This window comes from Lucilia sericata, unplaced genomic scaffold (assembly GCF_015586225.1).
Source record: "Lucilia sericata isolate MDLA Ls3-8-SP2 unplaced genomic scaffold, ASM1558622v1 Contig000058F_arrow, whole genome shotgun sequence".
Lineage (NCBI taxonomy): Eukaryota > Metazoa > Arthropoda > Insecta > Diptera > Calliphoridae > Lucilia > Lucilia sericata.
In genome coordinates, this window is record NW_023994094.1 from 861,613 (window position 1) to 880,891 (window position 19,279).

Below are 19,279 nucleotides of genomic sequence, written 5' to 3' on the forward strand. Positions count from 1 at the left end.
GTCTATATATAGATTAGTCCATAGACTAGCCTATAGATTATTCTACAGACTAGTCTATAGATTAGTTAATAGACTAGTCCATAGATTAGTCCACAGAGTAGTCCATAGATTAGTCTATAGAATAGTCTATAGATTAGTCCACAGACTGTTCTATTGATTAGTCCACAGACTAGTCTATAGAATAGTCCTTAGGATAGTCCATAGGCTAGTACATAGACTACTCCATAGCTAGTCCATAGGTTAGTCAATAGAGTGGTCAATAGTCAAGTCCATAGGTTATTCCATAGATTGATCGGTTTTCATTTAAAACCTATAAACCTTAATATTATTTACATGGTTTTTGATTTCTAATAGGAATTGTGATAAATAGACTCCCCAGAGAATCGTAAAAACCGGTTTATAATTAGCTTGATTACAACTTGAGTACTAAATAATTTATAGCCCAAGCTTGGTTATAACTAACTACTAAATGAAATGTATGAATAGTGTTTTAGATTTCTTTAGTTAAATTTTCTTCATGGTGCATGTGTTCTTAAATTTTTTTTTTCAAAATCCTTTTCCGGTGCATAATATCGAGTGAGTAATATTGGTGTATTTTTTTTTTTTCTTTCATAAAAGTGTAATAAAAATTACAACAAAACCATTAAGCCGGAAGGATAGTAAGATAGTAGTAGAAAGTAGTAGTGTTCAATAAATACTTTTTTGTTTAGCAATTAAATTTATATAAAATTTGATAACTTTGTTAAAACCCACTCCATATTTATAACAAATTATTTAAACGTCAATACTTTATTTTTTGTGGAATTGTTAGTGGATTTTCAATAATTTGTCGAAAGCTAGCAAGTATATATATATTATAAATATAAATGAGAAATTACAGAGTTTCAAAAAAGAGGTGAATGCGAGAAAAAGACTGACAAAATACGGTGGTGTTCAAAAATACTGTAATTATTGATTTATTTTTTTTTTTGAGTTTTGGAAAAAAATGCGAATGGGTTTTTGTTTTAATGTAGTTTACCTAGTTTCAATTAAATTTTTAAACAGTCTATCCCAATACTCAGAACTGAAAATACGGAAAAACCAAAAGGGTAAACGATTATTTTTTTGGTTCAATTTTATAAAAAAACAAACAATTTCAAAATGACTGATTTTATATTATGCATCATGCATGTTGGTTGGATGAGCAAACTCTGTAAAATAAAGACTTTGACAGAGTAATGGGAGAAACGAACTTTAAGTTCTATTGTTGTCTGAAACAAAGGATTGATTTGTCCCCGTTGATCTGTTGGAATAATAACTTTGAAAGTGATTTTGTAATTCGGAAAAAACTTTGGCTTAATTAAAAGCTTGAGGCAATTTTTTTGTTAGATTTAGGTTAAATTTTAAAAGAAATTATTTGTGTGTTAGTCAAATTCAAAAAATATGATTTTTTACTTTTGTATATCCATTTGAAGCCGATATCGTCAGATAGTGAGAAATGAGCTCTCTGAATGGTTTTATTTGGTTCTTATACGGGTGTGAGGTTGCGCACTTAGGTTCGAAAACGAGTAAAAGCTTCTTAACGATGCCGAGACCAGAATATTTTTAGGTAAAAACGTTGTTATAGAAATGGATCTATTTTTTATCATAACCTCAACCCATTGAAGGTTTAACTTGATCATAAATCACTTTTCACAAGTTATTTTCCAAACAACACCCATTTATTGTGGGAAATTATTTCCAATCCAATTTCCAATCTTTCATTAATGTCCGAACTCTGATGTTAAATATATCTCAGGCAAACAGAAATCATAGATTTTAATTAATATATGTATGTACAACAATTAAATGACGTTTTAACAATGATTAAACATTGAACATACAAAAAACAAAACATATTTTAAGTACATTCTCATAAAATATTGTTGATATGTATATAAAAGTCAGAAATATTATAAAACAATAATTGTTAACTTACGAGGCAGGAGGACTGGGTAAAGCTACTTGATGTATTTTCCAGGTTGCTACAGATCTTGAATGCTCATCGGCTGCATAACAACGCCATAGGGCCTGTATAAGTGAGGCAGCGGGTTGACGTCGTCTTATCATATGTTTTTGACGCTGTTGCTGTTGGACCTTTAAGGCAAAACCGCTACCCAAAATGCCCTGTTAAAGGAATAGGTTAAAGATTTATGTTAACTAAGGGATTAGTTAGGAAGATTGGTATTACTTACCGCTGGCAAGGCGAAAAATGAAATACCTAATAATGCACAAAACGAGGCTATTAATTTACCCTGCCACGTTTCAGGAACCATATCGCCATAGCCTACTGTGCAGAGGGTTATCTAAAAAAATATATTAAAATAGTTATATCTTCAATAGAAAAAAAACGGAAGCATTTGAAATTTAAAAAATTTTATCATGACAAGAGCAAGGGTCTCATATAAAAAACCAATCCTTTCTGAGTTTAATTTTGAATGATTTTGAGTGATTTTGAATGATTTTGAATTATTTTGAATGATTTTGAATGACTTGAATGATTTTGAATCTTTTTAAATGATAGATAGATAGATAGATAGATAGATAGATAGATAGATAGATAGATAGATAGATAGATAGATAGATAGATAGATAGATAGATAGATAGATAGATAGATAGATAGATAGATAGATAGATAGATAGATAGATAGATAGATAGATAGATAGATAGATAGATAGATAGATAGATAGATAGATAGATAGATAGATAGATAGATAGATAGATAGATAGATAGATAGATAGATAGATAGATAGATAGATAGATAGATAGATAGATAGATAGATAGATAGATAGATAGATAGATAGATAGATAGATAGATAGATAGATAGATAGATAGATAGATAGATAGATAGATAGATAGATAGATAGATAGATAGATAGATAGATAGATAGATAGATAGATAGATAGATAGATAGATAGATAGATAGATAGATAGATAGATAGATAGATAGATAGATAGATAGATAGATAGATAGATAGATAGATAGATAGATAGATAGATAGATAGATAGATAGATAGATAGATAGATAGATAGATAGATAGATAGATAGATAGATAGATAGATAGATAGATAGATAGATAGATAGATAGATAGATAGATAGATAGATAGATAGATAGGGATAGATAGATAGATAGATAGATAGATAGATAGATAGATAGATAGATAGATAGATAGATAGATAGATAGATAGATAGAGAGGGGTGCAATGTGTTACTATATGCACTATTACAATCTTTCAAAACCTTGACTTTGAAGTTACTTATTATGTAAGACATAAACTTGAAATAATTTATTATTTTAAACATTTCTAAATATCGTCTTTTAAAGTGAACATTACTCTCTTTAAAATATTTCAATAAATTATTTTAAATAATCAATTATTTATCTGTAACATGTCAAAATATGACAGTATTATATGTATAACTATGACATTAGTTATTTACTTAAGATAAGAAATTTTTATAAAGATAATAATGTCATAATGATTGATATAAGTTAGAGAAGTTTATCCAAAACAACAAACACACCAATAAATTATAACATCACTTTTTTTGAAAAAGAAAACCGATAACAAAATTTATGATTAATTAAAACAAATACTTACCACACCCCACCACAGGGCTTGAGCAAAATTACTAAATTTTTCATTAACATCTTTCTCCATTAAGTACACCAGGAATGATGCAAATATAAGGCCTAGGAATCCAATATACATAGTGGTTATCAGTTCCTAAAAAAATTGCATTACAAATTTACAAATAGTCCTTTATAATTTTAAGAAATTTTTACTCACTTGTCTGTGTGCGTATACTACACTGCCGAGTAGTTTCCAAGTGCCACCACGTCGATCCATACGTACCATACGTAAGATTTGGAAAAAACGTAAACCTCTTAAAGCACTTGTGGCAAATACTTGGCCAGATGTACCCATGCCTAATACAACTACGGAAGCAACTATAGTAATAATATCTGTAAAAGGAATATGCGTTTTAAATTAATATACTATTCGTTTTTGTAATAATATTCGAATTTACCTATAATACAAAATGGTCGTTTTACGAATTTAAAACGACCAACGCATCCTTGGTATCGTGACCGACAACCGGATGACCACAGCCTGTTGAAAGTAAAAGTTTAAAAAATGGGTTAATTTTCTCTTTTATTGATAAATTAATGTGATTCAGTTTGTAATATTTTGAAGCGATTTCTCTTTATGTATATAATTTTGTTAAACTTTTTATACTTACCGCATGAAAAACTCCATTGTGAACCAAATAACTACTAATATTTCCATTCTAAATAATATATACAGTGCCTCTTTCTCATACGCGTCTATCGTAGAGAATACACTTAAAACAAGGCAGGTAAAGACCATTAGGAATCTGTTTAAAAATAAGGAAAATTATTGATAAGTATGTGTTTTTGGAATATGTTTTTCTGAATAAAAGGAAAATAGTATTCGAGACTTAAAGCACAACTGAGAAAGTGCTTTTTTTCACACATTGAAAATAATAGTATTTTTGTTGGATGCCATTAGCTAAGGCGAGGATTAACAAACAAAAGGCCTGAATTGGAATCGTGTGGGATTCAAATAATCTTAAAAGTGACTACTCTTGGAGTTTTTTAGGGTTCTTTTACGGTACTGCCACAGTATGGGTTCCAGGACACTAGGGCATTCGGGAAATTTGAATTTTCAACAAATCGTTCTTCAACGAAGCTTTTGGCATATTTTAAAAGTCAAATGCTTGACGAAAGATTATCCAACAGGCTCTGGCTTTCATATTAAAGGACCTTGACTCTTGATCCTTGATATAAGACTTCTAATGGGCATACTTATTGGGTATTATATGATTGGTCACATGTCATATAGTATGGACTAACTTAGTACCAGCCCCTTCCAACGAATCTAATCAATCTCTGGAAGTACTTGATGGCTCCATAAGAATAAAAATATCGTCCGAACACACTTTTATAACTTACGAGAAGAGAAGTTTCTACGAACGAGAAGGAAAGTTTCTACTGGCAAATATAGGCGCGATAGAATTTGGAATGAAAACATATTACCAACTGGACATATTAGGTCAACATAGAATGAGTTCTTCATCGTTATAGAATCTGAGTCAGACAAAATTATGGCCCAATACAGAACAGTCGGGTGAAATCTTTGAAAAGTATAATCTTTACAATGAAAAGTAAAAGAGGTCAGGAGGTCCTAGATATTCCTTAATCTATAAAAAGAAATACTTCGAAGGGGATTATTGAATTCCCGACTCGCAGGAATCATTGCAGTTAAAAACATTTTAATGGTCAGGAATAGCTATGTAAGTGATCCTAAAGACTCCTAAAATTATGAAAACTCCTGACTTGCAGGAATCAGTGCAGTAGAGAACATTTTTAATGGTTAAGAATAGCTTAGTAATCCTAGAGACTCCCAAATTCATGAAAAGAAATAGCTCCAACGAACTCTCGATTAGCGGAAAACATTTCAATTGAAAAGATTTTAAGAAAGAAAATATTATAAAATAAAAAGCAGATTACAGTTTTTGGGAGGAAAACATTTCTTGTTATTACAATCGAGGGTGTGAGAACCTCTATTTTACGATTTCTTATCAAAAGGTTGGGTCGTGTTTAGATAATATTTGGTGCCCTATAAGGTTACGAAAGTTTTCCTAGATAATGACATTTAGTGTTTCAACTAATTACGTCAGTTAGACAAGGTAAACGAACACATGTAAATAAATAATATTGACGAGTATTTCAAGTACTTTGAAAATCGTTTTAATCGAAATGATTTTATATAGGCTAGATCTAAGTAATGATATTAAAAATAATAAGTACTTGAGTATTTATATTTAATCTGCTCTATTAAACATTTAAAGAGATAACCAAGCAGAAACTACATAAATTTTCAAACACAATTCGATAAAAAAATATGACAAAATGTCAATTGTTTACAAATTTCTAGAATTTCAAGTTTTTTTCAGAAACATTTTTATATCAACAATACAGCATCATGTCAATACAGATGATTTTGTCACAACATGTTGGTAAAAGAAACTTAGCAGTATGTTGCAGAAACATGTAGACATAACTGCTTTCCGATCATATGTTTGCAATAGAAATGTTGCAGCAACATACATTTAAATATGCAGTTTAAGCCGTTTTTTTTGAGAATTTTATTTTCTTACAATTTAATTAAACATTTAAATATTTATTTCAAAATAAATAAAGTGTGACTTATGATTGCAATCTAGACTAACTATCATATGTACTATATGTTAACTACATATGTATGTATTAATTAAAAACTTTTTAACTATTTTTTTTTAATATTAACACTTGTTTAACCATGACTTATTTAATTGCGAACGAAAATTTTATAAAACATGCATGGAATATAAACATGTTAATTAAAATGTATAATTAAATATTTTTCTTACAAACTTTTAATTGATATAAAATTAAAATTAAAAATATATTTTCTAAAAAGAAATGTTACAAATTAATACTTACACGGCCACATGATATAATATAGCTGGCAGACCTCGCGGTCTTTCCAGAAAATTATAAACACGACTTTGAAGTCTTCTATACCGTACATCACGGCGATGATTGCCGCGATTATAATTTATAGGCTTCCCCAGTAGTGACATTCGCGGTTGAGCTAAACGATTAGGTGGACTTGAAATGAGCTTACATGTCCTGTAAAGAAATTTTAGAATAATATTAAATAACACTTTCTTTTGAAATATATTAATTTAAAAAATAATTATTATAAATCTTAAAAGAAGTGTAAAATGATCACTGTTAGTTTCTAATAATTTACATTCTTGCACTTGCCTAAGTTTAAAGGTTTTTTCATAGAAAATTATAGGATCATTATCGGGATCCATAGTTAAAAGTTTCTCTAACACGATCGTTCTTAATTTTAACAAGACACACAATTAATTTTCATTTAATTGCTACTCGAAGACTAAACGTCTGACGCATTTGAATTTCAATTTAACACTCTTCGTTTTAATTAACGGTTTAATAACAAAAAACCTTTTCAGTTGTGTTTCGCGTGTAAAATTTTTCTTTGAACTAAAGTATTTCAAGACGATATCTATTCAACACACCTCGCATATAAAATGCGTTATTTTTATGACATTATTTCAAACCAAATATAAAATATATATAGCTACACTATATAGTCAAAACACAAATCGAAAACCAAACCCATTAAAATGGAGTACAACGATCAGCACTAGCACTCTATGTATTAGTAATCATTGTCGTCAATAATATTTGTTAATTTTGGATTTGTATATACAGATGTTTAAGGGGACAATTAAGGGAAAAAGTGTTAATTGGTATTTTCCTTATAATTTGTTATTTTTTGACAAACGATTCTTGCAAAAAAACACCGCTGTTTACTTAGTGAGTTGCTTTAATAACTGATCGTGTTTTTATTTATTTCTTTAATAAACTTCTTGTGTCTGTTTTAAATTACTTTCTGATAAGGATTGTGACGAAAACTATTTAAAAAATGTTAAAACACAAATTTGCCTGCTTCATAAATTGTTAAAAGAAACAATTATAAATAATCATTCATTATAAAAAATTGTCACGAATCTTAAAAAAAATTCGTACGAGTATTGTTGACATTGTCAACATAATTGAGAGTGTTTTCAGCTGTAAATTAACGTGCATTCATCGTAATCACTTCTATTATCAGTAAGACAAAATAACAAATACAAACTACTTACCCACTTACTAACTAAATAAATATGTACTAGACACGATCAAAGAGAGTTAGTTCATATTTATACTCTTTTTACACTAGTACGATCGGATTCATTGCTTACACTCTCGAAAAAATGTTTGGTTGAAATGATTTATTTGAAATTGGCAATAAGTGTGTGGGTGCATTGTTTGGGGATAAAAATAGGCAAAAATATGTTTAAAATTTAAAATTTTATGTTTTTTCACTACATGTCTGTCCATTCTTCGCTCGTCCGTCAATGTAAAATTCGATATAAATCGATGATATTTGCCGATATGATATTTGAATTTTTGGCTTTGGCTATTTAAAATGTTTAAAATCGGTCAACAACGAAATAAAGTTCTATCATAAGCAGCTGAAATCTGATCATACCATCAGAGGCAAACGAAAACTATTTAGAAATAAGTAGTTCGAAAGTCTGACTACTATTTGTTTCGATTAAGGCAGAACACTCTCGCTGGAATTTGCTTCACTTAAAACAGATTATCCGAAAAATATATAAATTTACCTTTATTGCTCGGGGTTTCCCAAAAAACCATCACATCAGGTTTTCAGGATACCTTAACATAAAGTTGGAAGAATATAGCGAAAACCCGAGATCTCTTAAACTTTAGGATAGAATATCTTAAAGATATAAATAGATATGACTGAGGTTAAATCTAAATTTTGAACTCAATAGAAATGATTTTCAGACGACATGACAAATTTTATAAATAAAGGTGAATTCTTCAATTATGATCAAAAAAGGAAGATTCTTCAAATGTTCAACACTTTCTTATCAGTTTCGGATTCAGCGCAGATCTAACTTTTTGAAAAGTAGGCTCTGTTCTCAGGGTTAACAATTGGTTGGCTCTTATTTGAGTATTAGGTGGGGACTTAAATGCATCTAATGAAGATTTTCACATTCGAGAATATTCATTCAACGTTAAACTCACAGGTTTTTAAGTCGTTCTAGGCAGGTTCAGTTTGAGAATAAAGAATCGACTATCGTCTTTTCGATACCGAATTGACGAATTTCCACTAAAAATCCGATATTTTACTCAAAATTTTATTTTCACTCAAAATTCCAATTTTTCACTAACTATAGGAATTTTCATTAAAAATACGAATTTTCACTAAAAATTCGACTTTTTAGTAGAAATCCGAATTTTCACTAAAAACATAAAATTTCACTCAAAATTCTGATTTTACTCTAACAAAAATATTTTTACTGAAAGTCCAGTTTTTACTAAAAATCTAAGTTTTTACTAAAAATCTAAATTTTTACTAAAAATCCAAATTTTTCACTAAAAATCAAAATTTTCACTAAAAATCAAAATTTTCACTAAAAATCAAAATTTTTACTAAAAATCCAAATTTTCACTAAAATCCAAACTTTCACTAAAATTCGATTTTTTCTCTATAGCTCCAATTTTTACGCTAAAAATTCAATTATTTCACTAAAAATCCGAATTTCCATCAAAATTAAAATTTTCACAAAAATCCGAATTTCCATAATAATCAAAATTTTCACAAAAAATCTGAATTTTTCACTAAAAATCCAAATTTTCACTAAAAATTCGATTTTCAGAGGTCAGGAGGCCTAGAGATTCCTAAATCTATAGAAAGAAGTACTTCGAAGGGGTCTGTTAAGCTCCAGACTGGTAGATATCATTTCAGTTGAAACTTTATTAATGGTTATGAATAGGAAAGTGATCCCAGAGACTCCTAAAATTCTGAAAAGAAGTACTTCGAAGGGGATTGTTAAACTCCTGACTTGCCGGAATCATTTCAGTTGAAAACAGTTTTAATAGACAGGAATAGCATAGTCATCCTAGAGACTCCCAAATTTATGAAAAGAAACTCTTTATTAGCGGGAAAAATTTCTATTGAAAAGAGTTTAAGAAAGTTTTTAAAGAAAATCGTCTAATATAAAAAGCGGGAATTTCAATAAAAATCAAAATTTTCACAAAAATCCGAATTTCCATAATAATCAAAATTCGATTTTCACTAAGATTCTAATTTTCACTAAATATCCGTTTTTTTTTTCATCAAAAATACAAATTTTCACTAAAAATCCAATTTGTTCCCCTACAAATTCAAATATTTCACTAAAATCTAAATTTTTACTAAAAATCCTAATTTCAATAAAAATCAAAATTTTCACAAAAAATCTGAATTTTTCACTAAAAATTCGAAAATCAGAATTTTTCACTAACAATCCAATTTTTTCATTAAAAATTCGAATTTTCAAAAAACCCAAGCTTTTACTAATCTTTCGAAGGTTTTGGTTCTGTATGGGTCAAGAAGAAACTTTTGACGATTTCTAACATTAGCGATTCATCGGTTTCTGGTAAGATCAATACTTTTCGGAAAACGTTGCATTTTTTAATCTTAATCACTTTAAGGCAATATAATTTCAATTTGTTTATTCTTACCCTGATCTTCAATTAATATTTGTGCCAACAATAAAAGTTGTTTAATAATGACTGGAACAACCGATATGAATATTCAAATTTGTTTTAATACTTAATTAGTACAAATTAATTTATTTGTTTTAAATAATTGGTTTTTATTTATTTTATTTGAAAATAGAAATCTAATAAATTATAATTTATTAAACTGATAAAAGAGGGCAATAATTAAACCACGATGAACTAAAGAAACAGAATTGCAGCGCGTTAGCGTTAAAGCGTAACACTCGTTGCGACAAAGTCACCTCGAGTGAAAAAAATTAACCTTTAATACAATTGAAATCTTTGTTCGTTTATAATATTTTTTTTCAAGTCATTTTCATTTACATTTTCTATAATTTGTATCTATGTTAATTTACGCATTTAGTTTAATCTATAGGTATTTACAAAAATTAATAAGAAAAAATAATTTTAACTAAAAAACTAGCATGTTTTTTTAAAAAATGGAGCAGAATTTTTAGCTATACAAACAGCATGAATTAGTTTTAAAATTTTCAAAGCCAAAATTGTGTAAAATATTATCGTTTACCTAGTTTTATTATCCATTTCTTTTGCCTTTTAAACGTAACGTGTGTGGTATCTGAAATATTAATGAATTGTCATTGATAAAGAAAAAAAATTGAGTTCTTTAGTTTTATATGAACGTAAAAGTAGAGAGCTTTATGTTTGCCTCAACAAAAAAGCTTTCGTTTTAACAATTTGAAAAAGGCCGATTTGTTGAAAGCTTTTTTGTTTTATAATAACGGTAATTTTAAACTTTATATACATATGTATTTAAATAACAACTGCTGCTATGAGTTGTCAACTTAAAAGTGTTTAAATTTTCTATGATCGAAATCAACATTTAAGTGGTTGAAGTAATTATATTTTGTTATCCAGTGGAAGATTTTATTCGCCATTTCAAAAAAATAATAAGTTCGAAAAATTTAAACCAAAAAATTTACTAAAATCGTAGACGAAGAAAATCAAAAACTTTCTGATCACAATAAACTCTCGTAACGGAGTTTGAATGCTTTTAGTAATACAAAACTCTATACGAATATACCTATAGCATGTTCAGCATTACTAATATGTATAATATTGTATATTAATCCCGTTATTGCGGAAGATCGTGGTGTTTGGATTCTAGATTAGAGCATCTCGAGTATGTCGTCTATATATGCTTCTCTCTGTTAGAACTGCTCTGATCTACCCGGAAACCTAAAGCACTTTACAGAGGTACACGAAAAAGCAGTTTTGAAAATCAATTCATACTAGGATGTCCGAATTAGGAAAGCAATAATTACAGACCGTAGGACACTATATGATCTCAAAATTCGTGGTAATATAGGAGTTTTTAGTGACAGTCAGGCGGCGCTTCTATCATTAAATAATGCAAGAACGATTTGGCAAGGATGAGTAGTCTGTGTGACATAACCTTAGTTTCGGCCTCTGCGCATAGAGACCACTATGGTAATAACATGCAGACGAACTAGCAATTAAAGGTATTATCTTCTTTCAAAGGCTGAAAATAGTTTGAACAATCTGGAAACATGCAGAGTGGTCAGATTAATGCGAATTTCCTTCAATGAGAAACCCGCAAAAGGAAGGATATATCGGAGTTACAGGGAAAAGAGGCAGCTTCTTTCCAACTTCTTTGTGAATTCCCATCCATAGTTGCCAAAATAAATAGATTTCTTGGCAACTACATCATATGAAACCACGGAGAATTATCAGAATCTAAGCTCACCGATATATTAAGATATCTCACAACTACCGAATGGATCTAATACTACGACACATCTAACGAGTGGTGTGGTATTGTCAAAACGGAGTATCCTGGATTCTACTTAAAAGTTTCAAAGGAACTCTCAAGGAGATGACAGGGAATGGATGGTAAATGAAAGAAAAAATCCATGACATAAAAAACCAGTCCTGGAATAGTAGATTGGATTGCAAAATATAAAAGGCCTAATGGCCAACACTCGATATGGGGGCTACCAAAATACTATAGAACTATAGAACTGAATAAACGCAGTCTAAGAATTCTGATAGGGATGCTAACGTGGCATTGCTCTGTTAGGACCTTTGTCAGTAAGTGGAACAGTACTATACCGGACTAGAGACGATCGAGCATATATAATCAGGATCGAATGAGTTTTTTTGATATTGAAAGAATAAAATTACAATATATTTTACTCTAACACAAATGCAAAAATTTGATCCCTTTTTATAATGTTTGCTTATTTTGACCCAGAAACTAAACAAATCTACACAAAATCCATTTCAATTTAAATTTAGTTTAAACATATCACCCTTGACTACCAACAGAGCAGCTTAAACAACAATAAGGGGGATCTGATACTTGTCTCAATATGTATAACATGACATTTTATTTGTTAATTAATTTTTGCTGTATGTATTTCTCTTTATTGTTATTATTATTTTAACCTTTTACTTATTTACATTTCATTATTATTATTTATTTAAATGTTTAGTTACATTATTTACACACATGTTATATTTATATGAAAATAAAACGTTATTTTTTTTTTAAATTAAACCTTAAAGTAGTTTATAGAAAATATACATAAGAGTACATTACAGAATAGAATACATAAGTATTATTAGAAGAATATTTAATTAAGTGTAATTATAGCATTAATATTTGTTTGTGTAAGATTAAGTTTAAAAAAGATTTTACTTCATAAGAACAGTTTTCACTTCTTGACATCGACAATGATTTCATCACCGGCTTGTATGTTGTAACTGTATAATAACTTATTGGGGAAGCGCATTTCTTCGGGACCAAACTCCTTGTAGTCCTGATCCAAATAGTATAAACGCATCTTATTGGCAGGCAGACCTATAATTTTTTCCAATTTCACCTTAAGATCAGCAACGGTGCGATAAATATCGACCAGGCGAGATTCGGTTTTATCTTTATAGGTTAATAGGATTTTAACGCGTTTATCGGGTTTTAGATTAACATTGACCAGGGGATCAAGTTGTCCATGTTTAGCTACCAGTTCGTTGTAACGCAAAGGCCTCTCATGTTCCGGCTTGTCCATGTAGTGGCGTATAAAAGCTCTTTCGGCATCTTCACGTTCATCGGCAGTGATAATACCGCCACCATTGAGTATGGCAACGTTAGGCAAGCGTGCTATCAGTAATTGACGTCTTTCATGTTCGGTACACTCCAAACGTTCCCAAAGTGGCCAATTTTTTACACGTAAATTTTTCAATTTGGGAAAGGTGGCCAAACGATCTATATCATCCCAGGTGTTGATGGAGGCATAGCTGAGATTAAGGAAAAGCAAATTGGGAAAGTGACGCTGAGGCGAGTCCTCATTTAAGTGCGATGAATCTTCTGTAGTTTCTATATTATCATTTTGTGTTTTGTTTGCGTTAGCAGCGTTGTTGTCCTTAAATTCTATAGCTCTTATGGGGCAATCGGCTAGCACCAGATTTTCCATGTGTGGAAATATTCTACCCAAACGACATATTTCCGGCCACTTTTCCACCGGATTACCAGTGAAATGTAGCGTTTTCAAGGCTTTGTGTGGTGAAATCTTTTTGTATTTTTTTATGGTGGGCGAACAGCAGCAAGAGTTTAATGTATCACAGCCTTTGCCTTCCTCATTAAGCTGGCAACAGCAGGCGGCGTTAGTTTGTGCTGAAGGCAAATCATTAGTATCTAATAAAACCTCTTCATAGTCGTTTAAACTTAAATGTAGTTCCTCCAAAACGGGCAGATTCTCCAGCAAAACGTCAATACTGTCCCAATTGAGATAAGTACCATTCAAGACTATACCCTTCAGATTGGTTATGGGTGGTATATAGAGTTTGGACAAAGGTCTGGTTAAGGTATTCTTACTCAAATTAAGAAACTCTATGCGTGGCATATGTTCAACAATCTGGAAGACTTCTTGCCAGTCCTGTAACTTATTCTGGGCCAAATCTAGTTCACGCACACGTTTGCATTTGTCTTTAATGCTGTCAAAGTCGCCAGCACAATCTATGTCACAGTCATTAAGCACCAATAGCTCGGGCACACACAACAGAGGCGGCAGCCTTGGTATAAAAATGGAAATTAAACGTTCACCCGAAGTGGACGACGATGTCGAAGAGGGTGATGTGGATGTAGAGGTTGAGTCTTTGTCTTTGCCACTTAAGGTTATATCTTTATGGGCTTCCGCATCGAAATCACAATCAGAGAAATATTTACGTTCTATAGCTTCTAATAAAGACGGCATTTTTACTGGAAATCCTTGTCACTCAATGAATAAATGAATGAATGGCTGGCTGGCTGGCTGATTGCTTTGTGAGTTCTTAGTGTTTTAGATTTGGAGTTGCGTTTCGTTTAGAAGGCTTAGTGGGCGAGTGTTTTATGTATGGTTTTCCGTTTAATTGATTTTTATTACCCAGTTGATAATAATTTCCTTGTTGTTTTTCAAGTTGTATGTCGTCTTCTGTTGCAAAATAATATTTACATTGAAACAATGTCTTTGTTAAACGCTTGATTAACTCGCGAAAACATGCTCTGGAAAATCGATAATTGGTTTCAATTACATTCTCTGCTTTGCTTTGTTTTGCTACCAAGCTTCGTGTTTTTCTTCTAGGCTTTTGTTGGCAAAAGTTTTGCACAAGATTTTTTATTTGTTTTGCGTTTTGTTTACGTTTATGTTTTGCTTTTTCTTTGTTTTGCTGTTACTGGGTTTGATGTTGTTGTTGCTTAAAAGCCAGTGGCATGCGTTTTAACAAATGCGTTAGAAGAGCACAAAAGAACGGGGTGCTAGAGGCAGTAGCAATGAGGCAATAGTTATTGGAACTCTATAAGGGGTCCCTGATGAAGCAACTATTCCAAGACTCCTACTGCTGCTGTTGCTGGAGATGATGCAGAACAGCACAGCCACTGCTGTGCTCTAGTGATGACAAATTTAAAATTTCCGTTCAGGGGTGTCTTCAACCCACATTCACTTGTCACTGCAGTGGTTCGTTCGTTCTCCCATGCACTCGTAAAGATGTTTATTTAAATTTACGTTGTTCTTACTTTAGTTCAGCTGGCTGGCTAACTAACTAACGCTTCTTACCTCCTACCTTCTTCCTTCTATAGCTGCAGATTTTTCTTATTTTCCTCACTTTCGTTTTGCAGTTCACTGCAGTGATGTAATTCCCATAAAATTTTTTCCAATTTCAATTGCACTTTTATTGTTTTGTTATGAGATTTTCAAATTATTTTCAATTAAAATCTTTTGCATCGATATATTTATTATTTAGTTTTTAGTTTTTCTTTCATTTAATTGCGCACTAAATGTTCAAAGTTTTTCAAATTGTTATTAAAATAAAACGAAAAAAAATCTAATTTTTTTCTGTTGTTCAAACAAAGAAAACAATACAAATGAAAAAAAAAACAACAAAAATTTTTGTTTAGCTTTTTGGTTGTATATTGTGTCTAAATATTTTAGATACTACGTCCGTACGTTGTAAATGAAACGTTTGCTACGTGTATTTCGTTGTTAGTTTGATTTGATAGTGGTCGGTCTGGTCTGGTTATTTGCCAGTGTCAGTGAGTTTAACTCTACGACGTTATACTGCTCTATTCTACTGCACAGTGTTTCTGTTTCTCTGCTCTATTGGTGAGATTTTGTTGGGCTTTAAGTGAATCTATTACTCGGAAAATATTGTAAATGCGCACTTCCATACGTTTATAGAGTATAGAATTGAGCACAATTGAACCGAAATGTATTATTGAGAACACATGGCGAAAAGTTGTGTGTATTTGTTTTTTTGTTTTTTGGCGTTTTGTGTAGGTCGTGTCGTACATGGGTGAGACAGGGCCGTCAAGGAGGTGATACAAGAAAATAATGTAGAGGGCCTTATCGTTTATTTTCCAAGAAATATATTTGATTTGATTCGACGAGTATTTAGCTCTACGTCATAATTTTGATGTTTTTTTTAGATCACATAACAAGTTCAGTTCCCGTATTACTTGGTGAGGGGTTAATTATATCATTTGAGGCTTGAAGTCACCGAGAATTCTTACTGTACGAAACTAATAATAGACACTCATCCTGCAGCTTATCTTCTGATGTTTCATCTTGAATTAACAAGAAAGAAGTGATAATGCTGTAGCATTCTAAGGTCATTTTTCAAGCGATAATAAATACAGTGAATCTCTCCTTGGAAGAGTTAGAAAATGCTTTATCGCGAGAGAAAACTACAACCTAGAACATTCAGAGTGGTCACGAACTCTCAGGTTTCATCCTGCAATATATCGCAGCATTTTCAAGAAGGAACAAATGGTATCTAAGACCACAGAGTCTAATAAATAATACCGTAGCATTCAAAGATCACTTATCAAGCAATAATTACTACGGGGATTCTTTCTTTAACAGAGTTATAAAACGCTTTATCACCCGACTTACTCTAGTGGCAACCTAAAACATTAAATTCGAAGTGTTTACAACAGATTTTAAGAAAAGGAATCAAATGCATTAGAATTCTAATCTAATGCATCTAATCTTTAAGACAAAACAGGGTTGAATATACCGTTCATCGGGTCGACAAGATTTGAATCTAAACTGAAGAATGTTCGAAAACTTTAACGGATATTAATTCTGGAGTTTTCTCCGATGAGCTCAGTCTGCATCAGATTACTTAATGCCTATAAGATAGTGAGAAACATCCGAAACTTCATCTTAAGACATTGACTATTATATCGAAAATGCTCTGTCCTTGACTTCATCAGAAAAGGACTTGAATATCTGGAACATTGACAGAAATTCGGCAATAACTACTGTGCTCTGCAGACATGGAATGTATTCGGAATCAAAATACCAAGAAGAGAAGACTGGTTCGGTAATATTCTCTGATTAGCTTGGTCTGCATATTATTGCTTAATACTTTCACGTTTTTCGGGCTGAAATTTACGATATGGCCGTGAGAACTCGAGGCGTCGACCAGTAACATCTTCGTGTACAATGTTGCAAGAAGAAGTGTGTATTTAATTGACTTTTTTCCCACAACATGATTAAAGCATCGTCTTTGGACGTATAGAGTACAAACTAGTCCATCGATTAATCCATTTACCAGTCTATGGACAGTTTTATGGACTAGGCTATTGACTAGTTCATTGACTACTGTATTGACTAATCTAGGCACAATTCTATGGACTAAATATGTTATTGGCTAGTCCAATGGCTACTGTATTGACTAGTCTATGAACTAGACTATTGACTAGTCCCTTGGCTACTCTATTGACTAGTCTATGAAGTATTCGACTTCTATATGGACTAGTCTATTGAACTATTTTATGGGCAAGTCTTATAATAAAACTTTCTAGATGTACCAGTTGTTTCCTTCAGTTATAACATGATGTCCGACATTAGAAAGAAATAATTTCAAGACTAGAACAATGGACCAAATAAACTCCGAACTAAATTACTAGCTTCAGATATAAACTAAGCTTTTACCATTAATCAAGTATAATAGGCCCTTTATTCCCCTCTTCCAAATTTCTCTCAAACTCACCTTCTACAAACACACTTTTCAACGCCAGCAAACATTACCAACACAGGCATTACAATTTCTAAAAGATTTGCTGATCTTTAAAATATCTGTTCTTTTCTAGTTTTCGACGCACAGAATGTTGTTGACAACGACCTTGCAGCCAAAAATAATATATAATTTAATTTATTTTATTCTCTATGTCGAGACGAACACACGGCTGCTGCTGTAAATTTTTGGTAAATATTTCTTTCATTGAGGTTAGTGTTACATGAGTTCGTTGGCTGTGACCTTTGTTTAGCCAACATAGACTGACAGACAGATAGAACTGGCCCAGATAGAATTTATATTTAGCCAAAAGTAAAAGTTTTTAAGAAAAATTGTTTTAGTTGTTGAGATAATAGCGTATTCATTTGATTGATATTCGGTAATAGTGATAATTTTGGTTAAGAAAAATTGAAGAACGATTAGTAGTTTAATGTAATTTAAAAAATGTTTAATTTTGAAATGTTTGCATTAGGTCAAAATTTTGTTTAGATTAAATTTTAAATACTTTTAAATAATAAAAAATTTTCCACAATATTTCACTCTATTACTTTCTGTAGATCTCTTTCCCTTCAGATATTGAGGGTTAAGAATTTCCTTGTAAACAATTTATAATTTTGTAGGAAAATATTAATATTTCCTTCAATTTTCGATTTAAACTAGTATTAAATCTTAACTTTAGGACTTAACATCTTGACGATATCCGATAATATAATTTTTCGGGATCCATTGCTTTAAAGGCCCCCTTATAACTAACATTGTAGCCCAATTAACAGATAATTGTGAAATTCAATAAACCTTCAGTCGTTGTATCCACACAGAGTCAGTGAAGTTGTTCTTTCATAACTGGTTTTACGGGAGAGACAAAGAAACATTTTAAAATGAAAACAAATACAGAAACAGATGAAGAAGAAGAAGAAAAACACGACTTCGTGCAAAAGCTCTTTTATCTTTAAAAACAACCTCTTCAACTTGTGCATTTTAAAGATACGTAGTATCTTTAAGTATCAAGCGAGGGTGATAGTAAAAGTTTTATAAAGATAATCCAATAATTCCAATTCCAATCCAATAGCTCTGAAGACTGATGTCATACTTTGACACATTACACAGGACAATTATAAATCGGGGACTGATAGAGAATCGCACAAATTTGGAATAGAAATAAACGAATCGGGATTGTGAATATCGGTGGAAAATGACTGAGTGAGACTTGAGGATTCGATTTAACAAGCTGGATTACAGGACCTGGTGCGGTATACATATAACCCATACAACGTGAAACATTTATAATGAAATGTAATTTCAAAATGGACATAATGGAGATAGAGAATGTAACCGAGTGTCATTGTCTTTGGGACAACTTCTACAGAAATCGTTAAAAGGAAGCTTTAATTCCTCATATAATCCTCATATTCAAAGGGCCACGACAGCTTAGATGTCAAGAGTGTGGTTAAGGAACATATAGTATATGTAGAAACCAGCAATCCAATTATCCGGGGCGA

General features: G+C 31.2%; 2 protein-coding genes across 11 annotated transcripts in view; both read right to left on the reverse strand.

Moving 5' to 3' along the window:
- Window positions 1–19,279, reverse strand: part of LOC119616136 (potassium voltage-gated channel subfamily KQT member 1) — a 93,723-nt gene that overhangs the window by 15,349 nt on the left and 59,095 nt on the right. For 2 of the 10 annotated variants that reach the window (XM_037972366.1, XM_037972365.1), the window contains exons 1-9: window positions 6,867–7,226; window positions 6,540–6,728; window positions 4,274–4,408; window positions 4,061–4,143; window positions 3,820–3,995; window positions 3,631–3,756; window positions 2,214–2,324; window positions 1,958–2,145; window positions 1,019–1,063 (exon numbers count right to left, since the gene is read on the reverse strand). In XM_037972366.1, coding sequence (XP_037828294.1) covers window positions 1,019–1,063; window positions 1,958–2,145; window positions 2,214–2,324; window positions 3,631–3,756; window positions 3,820–3,995; window positions 4,061–4,143; window positions 4,274–4,408; window positions 6,540–6,728; window positions 6,867–6,919 — 1,106 coding nt within the window. In that variant the 5' untranslated portion in view covers window positions 6,920–7,226. Of the gene's footprint in view, window positions 1–1,018; window positions 1,064–1,957; window positions 2,146–2,213; window positions 2,325–3,630; window positions 3,757–3,819; window positions 3,996–4,060; window positions 4,144–4,273; window positions 4,409–6,539; window positions 6,729–6,866; window positions 7,227–10,773; window positions 10,825–19,279 lie in introns of those variants that run through there. The other 8 variants (XM_037972370.1, XM_037972371.1, XM_037972368.1 and 5 more) reach the window with 7 other exon arrangements.
- LOC119616137 (tubulin-specific chaperone cofactor E-like protein) lies at window positions 12,631–15,844 on the reverse strand. The gene has a single exon (XM_037972376.1). It carries the CDS (start codon window positions 14,477–14,479, stop codon window positions 12,944–12,946), a length of 1,536 nt encoding a protein of 511 aa, XP_037828304.1. The 5' UTR covers window positions 14,480–15,844; the 3' UTR covers window positions 12,631–12,943.